General features: G+C 47.1%; 2 protein-coding genes across 7 annotated transcripts in view; one reads left to right on the forward strand and one right to left on the reverse strand.

Moving 5' to 3' along the window:
• Nucleotides 1-3: 3 nt before the first annotated feature.
• On the forward strand, nucleotides 4-6,494 carry SRA1 (steroid receptor RNA activator 1; the record flags this gene model as incomplete). The annotated part of the gene is made up of 4 exons (XM_006772479.2): nucleotides 4-67; nucleotides 4,762-4,967; nucleotides 5,666-5,774; nucleotides 5,897-6,494. Coding segments are annotated over 4 exons (582 nt in total), but the record flags the coding sequence as incomplete, so codon positions are not given.
• Nucleotides 6,495-7,241: 747 nt separating this feature from the next.
• Nucleotides 7,242-9,037, reverse strand: part of LOC102774714 (ankyrin repeat and KH domain-containing protein 1) — a 134,672-nt gene continuing 132,876 nt past the window's right edge. For all 6 annotated transcript variants that reach the window (XM_015569608.1, XM_015569607.1, XM_015569609.1 and 3 more), the window contains 2 exons: nucleotides 7,928-8,101; nucleotides 7,242-7,580 (listed from right to left, as the gene is read on the reverse strand). In XM_015569608.1, the coding sequence (XP_015425094.1) occupies nucleotides 7,577-7,580; nucleotides 7,928-8,101 (178 nt within the window). In that variant the 3' untranslated portion in view covers nucleotides 7,242-7,576. The remainder of the gene's footprint in view (nucleotides 7,581-7,927; nucleotides 8,102-9,037) is intronic.

Here is a 9,037-nt window from a genome sequence, read left to right on the forward strand (position 1 = left end):
GCCGGCGGACCCAAGCGCACCCCGCTAACCAAGAGGGTCGCCGCTCCCCAGGATGGAGCCCCCAGAGGTGCGTGGGGGCCCAGGGCGCAGAGGCCGGCCGAGAATGGGCGGTGCCGGGGATAAGCTTGTCCCGCGGTGAGGAGAGGTTGGAGCCCCAGGAAGGGCCTCGGGGCAGGCCCTTTTCTGAGCCCCTTCTCTACTGCCCAGGTCAATAAATGGTACGTTGGTTTCAAATACTCTCTTTATGCTTTCATCCAAGGTGATCTCATCAGACCTATGGTTTTGATGTAGTTTTTACTCTCACATTCTTTTCAAATTTTATTTCCTACCCTGATCTCTTCCCAGAACTCCATAGTGATATATCCATTTGTCTGGTCTACATCTTCACCTGGCTATATAATAAGCGTCTCAGACTTGACTTGTTATTCATTATCATCTACTGAGCACCACCTGTGAGCCAGGCATTGAAGAAGACAAAAAGGTTTCTGCTTTCATGGAGTCCACACTATAGCTTTGGAGATACACAAATGAATAGTGGCAAGGGCTCTGCAGAGAAAGAAAAGTGATGTGAGAGTGACCAGGTAACTAAGGTGTCTGAGGGGCTGACACTTCAGCTGAAATCTGAATGATGACTAAGAGCTATCTACCCAAAGATCAGGTGCCGGAGCATTCCAGGCATTGGAAACAGCTAGTGCAAAGGCCTGGAGAACACCTTTGGCAAACTCGGAGACTGGCTAGAGCACAGTGGGTAGGAATAGGGAAAAGTAGGCAGGGGCCAGGTCATAGTTGAATTTGTAAGCCAGGATAAGGAGTTTGTATTTTAATCTATGCAAAGTTGGAAGCCATTGAAAAGTGTGTAATAGAAGAGGGCTGCCTTTTCCCCTGAGCAGTTCCCATGCCAGTAGGTGGGGGTGTGGCCCTGAGGAAGAGGCTCAGATTCAGCTCTTTCAGCACCCCTCTATGTACACACTGTAACACTGGAGAGGAATGAGGTAAGCTAGGATTTCTTAACCTTGGCACTATTGACATTTGGGGCCATATAATTCTTTGTGGTGAGGGACTGTCCTGTACACTATAGGATGTTTGCAGCATCCCTGGCCTCTACCCACTAAATGCCAGCAGCACCCATCTAGTTGGGACAGCTAATGGCATCTTCAGACATTTGCCCTGGAGGCAAAATTTTCCCAGACTGAGAAGCACCGACTAATTTACATTTTAAAAAATATCACTGTATCTGTTGTGTGGAAGATTTTAGGGAAGAAGTGGAAAACTTAGAGACTATTATGGTAACATAGGCAAGATTTAATGATGGACAAGGATGGGAGTACTAGAGGTGGTTGGAACTAGATGGATATGGGATGTGTTGGAGAAAGTCAGTAGGAGTGAGTAGGTGAGGGAAAGAAGAATCAATGTAACTTAATTTTTGCTTGAGGAGTTGGCTGGTTTTGTTCACTGACTAGAGAATAGTGGTTTGGGGGCGGGGGTGGGGTGGCAAGGGAAAGCAAGTTTTGTCTTGGCCATGTTCAATTTGGGCTGCTGTTTTGGGGGAGAGGTATAGGCCAGAATTACAGAAATGAGTCACCATGATATGGATAAGATTTGCTGTCATGGATTTGACTAAGTTACCTAGGGAAAGTGTGTGGATAGAGGCCTAAAGAGGATCTAAGAGCCCTAAGGCTCTAGCATTTCAAGATTGAGTAGAGAAGGAATTAGCAAAGGAGATTGAGAAACAGCCAAAGAAGAAAAGTCGCCGAAACCGGTTTGGCTCAGTGGATGGAGCGTCGGCCTGCGGACTGAAGGGTCCCAGGTTCGATTCCAGTCGAGGGCATGTACCTTGGTTGCGGGCACATCCCCAGTAGGAGATGTGCAGGAGGCAGCTGATCGATGTATCTCTCTCATCGATGTTTCTAACTCTCTATCTCTCTGTGAAAAATCAATAAAATATATATATAAAAAAAGAAGAAAAGTAAAATTTATTCTGGGAGAGAGTAAAGTCTTTTTTTGTGTGATTTTAATTATTTTAGGGAGGAAGGGAGAGGGATATACACAGAAAAACATCAATTTGTTGTCTCCTGCACACCCCCTGGGCAAGTGCCCTCTTGGTTCATTGCTGGATGCTCAACCACTAAGCCAGGCCAGAGAGTAAAATCTTAACTGTGATGAATGCTGCTGAGAGATCAAGTAAGAGAAAAGGGGACCGCTAGTTTTGATGTACATAGTGATGATTGATGACCCTAGGAGCAGTATGTGGAGTGATGACAGCAGAGACCCTGCTGGGATGGGATGAGGAGACAGTGTGAAAAGAGCGAGAAGTAACTACAGCCCACTCATTCAAGAAATTCTGCTTGGCCCTAGCCGGTTTGGCTCGGTGGATAGAGCGTCGGCCTGCGGACTAAAGGGTCCCAGGTTCGATTCCGGCCAAGGGCACATGCCTGGGTTGTGGGCTCGATCCCCCACAGCGGGGAGCATGCAGGAGGTGGCCAGTCGGTGATTCTCTCTCATCATTGATGTTTCTATCTATCACTTTCCCTTCCTCTCTGAAATCAATAAAAACATATATATATATACATATTTTAAATTCTGCTTGAAGCAGAGGTGAGAAAGGGCGTGGGTACCTGAAGATGGAATTTGAGGTAAGGGAGGGTTTTTAAGGTAGTATACTTTGGTGTGTTTGTGTGCAGATGGGATGGTTCAGTTGAGAGGGAGAACTAATGGTGCAGGAGAAAGGGGATAATTGCAGAAGGCAAGAGCGGCTGGGTGCAGAGTTCAGCTAGAGAGATGGCCTCTGATAGGAGCAGAGACCTTTTATCTTTTGAAAGAGGAAGAAAGTGGCCACTAATGTGGTTGAGTTAGAACTGGTAGTGAGAATATAAGAGTTCCTGTTGAATGACTACTTTCTCAGTGAAATATGAGGCAGCATCAGAAGTAGAGAGACAGCAGGGAAAGGTAAAGAAGGGGGCAGGGTAGAAAGTTTAGAGGAGGTAAGATGTGAAAACAGTTGTTCCAAAGAGTGGAAAAATGAGCAAAGTATAGGCTTTCCAAGCAGCATTGGATACCTTTTGAAATCTGTAGCCATGGATTTATTTATTTAAAATTTTTTTAAAAATATATTTTTGTTTCAGAAAGTGAGAGGCAGAGATTGAAACATTGATGAGAGAGAATCATTGATTGGCTTCCTCCTGAACGCCCCCCACTTGGGATTGAGCCAGCAACCCAGGCATATGCCCTTGACTGGAATTGAACTTGGGACCCTTCAGTCCACAGGCCAATGCTTTATCCATTGAGACAAACCAACTAGGGCTGTAGTCATGGATTTAAAGTGATAACTCCTCAGCATGGTTTTATTTTTCCTCCCAACAAGTGTAGGCAAGTTGTGTTTACCAGGAAAATGGGACAGTTAAGTGAGGTACGAGTGTTTATAAGGCAGCGATTTTAATGTCTGGTTAAATCTGAGTAGCTGAGCTGGAAGGGTAGAAGGGGTGATCAGATTTTGGAGATGGTTCAGTGCTGTTGGGAACACAGCAGAGGGGAATGAAGCTGAGGTAGGGTGGAAAAAATGATCACTGAAGGTGAGGTCAAGAAACCGAGGCCAAATTATTCAGTCCCCACCTCAGAGATTTCTCCTGACTGCCCCTCCTCCCCATGGGACCTCTACCCTCTTCATGTGGATGTTGATGCCGAAGACTAAATTCTTGGTCTTTCTCTGTAGTGGCTCCACCATCCCATTTCTCAAGTCAGAAACCAAGTCATCTTTGACTCCTCTCCCTCACCCCCAATCCACCAAGTCCTGTTGTGTCTCCCTCCTAAGTAAATCTGACCACTCCATTTCTCCTCATCTCTAGTCTTTCACGCAAGTCCATGCCAGCTTCTTCTCTTTCCAGGACCACTACTCCATTAACCTCCCAATTGGTGTCCCCACCTCCATTCTTGACCCATTCTCATCAGTTTTTCAGAGCATACAGAATTAACATCTTGACTTTTCCCGCCTCTTGGGCACTGCCCTTACCTCTATCTAGTACTTGTTTCCTTTAACTTTTCATGGCTGCATCTATCTCATCCATTAGTTCTTAACTTTGTGAGTGCTTTTTGCTACACACTAATCTAGCAGTTGTATCTATATTCTTTTCGTAAAATATATTTTTATTTCAGAAAGGGAGAGGGAGAGATAGAAACATCAGTGATGATAGAGAATCACTGATCAGCTGCCTCTTGCACACCCCCTACTGGGGATTGAGCCCTCAAACCTGGGGACCGTTCAGTCACAGGCTGACGCTCTATCCACTAAGCCAAACCGGCTAGGGCCTGTATCTATAGTCTTAATCATCACTGAAACATTGTAAAGTAAGTGCTATTATGGTAATATCCCCATTTTATAGAAGAGGAACCCAAGCTCAGAGGTTAAAAGTAACTTGCCAAATGTCACATTGTGGGTGGGCTGGAATAAAATTAGGTGCCCTTCTAGGTAGGTCCCTGTATTCCTCTTATCCACTTGATCCATTTTCTTTGTAGTATGCAACATAACTTGGTGATTTTTCTTGTCCTCCCTACCCCCCACTTCCTCTAGAATTTAAACTCTCTATCAGGAACCTAGTTAGCCTGGTTTACTACTCTTGCTGGTGCCTCACACATTGTCTGGCACATAGTAGGGACTTCATAAATATATATTTTTCAGTGAATGAGTTGTCTCAAGAGAGTTGAGCTTCTTACAAACTATTTCAGCAGCTATGCCTGTGTTTGTTTGATCCTGCTTTACCTTTTCAGTCCCTACCTCAGAGACTTCTCCTGGGCCCTCCCCAATGGGGCCTCCACCTCCTTCAAGTACAGCTTCTAGGCCCCCAGCTGTGGGGAGCTGTCCTGCCTCCACTGTGGATCCCATAGATTTTCCAGTCATTGAGTGTGAGACTCTGTTGGAAGATGTGCTGAGACCTTTGGAACAGGCATTGGATGATTGTCGTGGCCACATGAAGGTAAACCCTGGCACTCTGGTGGGATGATGGGGAGGGTTCCTATTGACAGCCAGATGCAGGTATGGCTCCCAAAAGTAGACCCTGTGATCCCATGGGCAGTGGCTCTTAACCCTTTCAAGTTATGGACTCCTTTGGAATCTAAGGCCTTCCCAGAAAAATAAACACAGGGTTTCAGGAGGGTTCAAGGCACTTCTCGAGACCAGTCAGAAGAGACTTGTGGGTATGAAAGTTGAATTTAACTCCCATTAGTGATCAACAGCCTGATTATGATACCTCTAGGCCTTTCAGAGCAGGCCTTGCTAATTTTGTGTTCAAGGAGGGAGGGAAACCCTCTTTTTCTGTCTATAGTGTTTAAGTTCTCTGGAGACAAGGGATTTGAGGAATCTTAAAAGAAAGTAGCATAGTAATTTTCACCTATTTGGTTCTTAGTTTCCTTATTTGTAAAGTAGCACTATAAAATGAGTTTTTGAGCGTCTAAGAAAGCTTAAAATTCTCACCTTACATGCATTTATCTTGAAAATAGATCTATAAGTTTCATGAAATTCTTAGTGGGCCTCTAATCTTTGGGTAAAGAACCAGAACGCTAAGATTAAGTGTAAAGTTCCTGGGCCAGAGAAAGCAGGTGCTTCCTATGTGGTGCTAGGTTTCCTTTGCCCCTGTTGTGGCAGCACTGACTTGCAGGGCTTTCTGTCTCTCAGAAGCAGGTATGTGATGACATCAGCCGACGCCTGGCTCTGCTGCAAGAACAGTGGGCTGGAGGGAAGCTGTCAACGCCTGTAAAGAAGAGGATGGCTCTGCTGGTGCAAGGTATCGGTTCCTTATCCTGCCGCAGTTGGCTAAGCTGGAATAGGTAGTGAGATTTGGAGGGGAGAGTGGGAGCTGTCTGTTGCCCCAGACTGCTTGCTCAGCCTCTTTCTCTCTCTCCTCAGAGCTTTCAAGCCACCAGTGGGATGCAGCAGATGACATCCACCGCTCACTCATGGTTGACCATGTGACTGAAGTCAGTCAGTGGATGGTGGGAGTTAAAAGATTAATTGCAGAAAAGAGGAGTCTGTCCTTAGAGGAGGAGGCTAATGAAGAGAAAGCTGCAGCCACATCTGAGAACCAGACCGTACCAGAACAGGATCCATAATCCTATGGGTTCCCCAGACTCACCTCACACCATCTCCTATGCCTTGGCATGGGAGGCCTTGTCTCACTTGGCTCCCTCTTAGCACTTGGGAGACTGTCTGCCCTGTTGGGTTCCTTGGCCTGACCCACCTCTGGGGGAAGAGGTCCCATCTAGACCACAGGGTGGTCACTTGTCTTCTCTAACATATGTTTCAATAAAAACATCCCAATGTGGCCCCTGGTTAGGAGATAAACCCTTCTTATGCCAAACTGATCACTTCTGGCTCGCTCTGCACCCTGCAAACTTCTGTTCTTCCTCCATTCATCATGAATGACCTTACTAGGCATGATCAGATTACTGTCTGCCACTTTTTCCCAAATCGGAACTAAATGCATATCCCTTGCTGGGCTGAGTAACCCTATCTTTGTATGATTTCATTTCAGCATGAAAACGGGTTCAAATAGCATGGGGGGAATTTCCCCTCCAGAAAAGATTGCCTTGTTTGCACTGTATCACTCTTGAGTATGCAAGAGATTAGAATCAGATATTAGAACATAGCTAAATACATTGGAGGAGAAAAAGACCACATTCCTGAAATATGGGATCGTGACTTTCTTTCTTGGGAGAGGGGATATAATTATGACTCTATTTGACTTAGAAATTAGCTGCTGCCTCAGTTTGAGCCTCAATGTGGGTTCTAAGGTCTATTCTTTGAAGACAAGAGTCAGGTTGAGGGGGCCTGTGAGAAGGTCTAGGACAGGCTTTCAGTGTTGGAATAAGGAGATTGGAATTGGTATTTATTACTGGGAGGCAGAAGAGGCATGGGGAGAAATCAGAGGTGACTAAAAGGTTAGAGCAGTGCCTCTTTTTTCCTGGTTTGGTATGGACGGAGGGAGGGGTAATGGGAGAGGCCTGATTTTAGGAAGGCTGCTTCCTGGAAAGGCTGGAACAGCCGTTGGCAGGGGTCAGGCTATTGCTGTTTATGATCTGATAGCTTCTGTAGCTTGCCCCCATAGCCTGCCACAGGCTCTAATTGCTTCTGGAAGTAGGCTCAATCTGAATTGGAAAGTAAGTGGACCTCTATTCCTAACCAGGTCTGCTGGGGCCCTCAGCTGTGTGGCTGGGATGGGAGGATTAGCATTGAGAACATTGGAGCCAAGGCATTTCTTTGAATATTTACTAAGCAGTGAGACAGTGACATACTCCATTCCCCCAATCCTCGCCTCAGCCTGAGAGTGGGAGGCTGGGGGTTGAGAGGAGTGCCTACAAACCGAACAGAAAGTAGAGTTAAGGGCTTGGCAAGGCGCCCACTCCTTATCCTTGGTCTAGCTGCCTCAGAACTAAGGGAGGCCCAGAGCCAAGCACTCCCAGATTAGATGAGGCCAGCTGGTCTTTGGATACCCCAGGAAGAGGTGGTGGCAGCGGCAGCATGAGGGATTCCTGTAACTCCACACACAGGTCATCTGCACTGGATCAGATGTCCATTTCAAATTGTGCGTCATCTGGAGAGAGAAAAGGCAGGAGGACTGGTTGCTGGGCTGAGGGTCTACACCAGGGGTCCTCAAACTTTTTAAACGGGGGGCCAGTTCACTGTTCCTCAGATCGCTGGAGGGCTGAACTATGGTTTAAAAAACTGAACAAATTCCAATGCACACTGCACATATCTTATTTTGAAGTAAAAAACGGGAACAAATACAATATTTGTATTTGCATGTGGCCCGTGGGCCGTAGTTTGAGGACCCCTGGTCTACTCACTCAGCTTTAGTGCAGAAACCACTCAGACTTGAACCCCCACTCTAAACCAGGGTATTTGGTTTCTTAATTTTAAGTCAGTTCCTGCTTTCCTTACCGGGTATCTCTTCCTCTGTCTCCTTCTGTTCCTTCAGCTCCTCCAGCTTGGAGGATGGGGCTGTTGGAGGAGTTGTGACCCCGGGAATCTGAGGGAGGCAGCAGGGGGGTGTCCGGGCAATGGGTGAGTTCTTGCACTCCAGGAGGAACTTTCTGTCGTAGATGATCCTGGTGCCTGTCAAGGGGTAGGGGCTACATAAGAGGCAGGAGCTTGGGTACAGAGCTGTCTGGGGCCCCGGAAAGGCCTTTTGGGGACCTTGGGGGTCACATTTCCTTGTGTTTTAAAGGGCTACTGCTCTGCAGTCCAGCCAGGATCTCAGGTGATTAGCATTCACAGCACGTAAAGATTTCCAGTCCTAACCAGGATATGGCTAAGCAAGTGGGCCATCCCAGCTGGCCCAGGCAGGAGCTTTTGGTTTAGGGCAGTGGTCGGCAAACTCATTAGTCAGCGGAGCCAAATATCAACAGTACAACGATTGAAATTTCTTTTGAGAGCCAAATTTTTTAAACTTAAACTACATAGGTAGGTACATTGTTATTAACTTAATTAGGGTACTCCTAAGGCTTAGGAAGAGCCACACTCGAGGGACCAAAGAGCCGCATGTGGCTCTCGAGCCACAGTTTGCCGACCACGGGTTTAGGGGAGCTTCAGGTCTTGGCTCTAGGAGAACCAAATTTGGAGCTCAGGTACTTCAGGCTGCTCTTCTCTGGCTCTGCAACTTCACTGCTGTTTCACACGGTGGGGCCTACCTAGACTTTCAGCCTTAGTTGGATCAGGAAACCAAATAACAGATGTGAAGGCGGCTCACCCAGTGTCACCTGGGCTGATATCCTGCGGGGAGGAGCTGTGTTCCGAGTAAAACGGGGACATACTGTTCTTATCCTGACCCCTCCCAAGTCCTATCAGGCTCAGCCCAGCCTAGAGGAAATTGGCACCTAATCTTGTCCTCAAAGGGCCCTGCCCTCGTTCTCAGCCCTCCCCTCAGCCTCCACGTGGCAGGAAGCCCTGGGTGGGAAGCCCAGCAGCTCATAATCCCCGGCTGCTCGTCCAATCAAACAGCCGCCAGCCAGCCAGTCACAGACAAACCGAAACCCATGCCCCTAACCGACG

This window comes from Myotis davidii, unplaced genomic scaffold, assembly GCF_000327345.1.
Source record: "Myotis davidii unplaced genomic scaffold, ASM32734v1 scaffold545, whole genome shotgun sequence".
Taxonomy (NCBI): Eukaryota; Metazoa; Chordata; class Mammalia; order Chiroptera; family Vespertilionidae; genus Myotis; species Myotis davidii.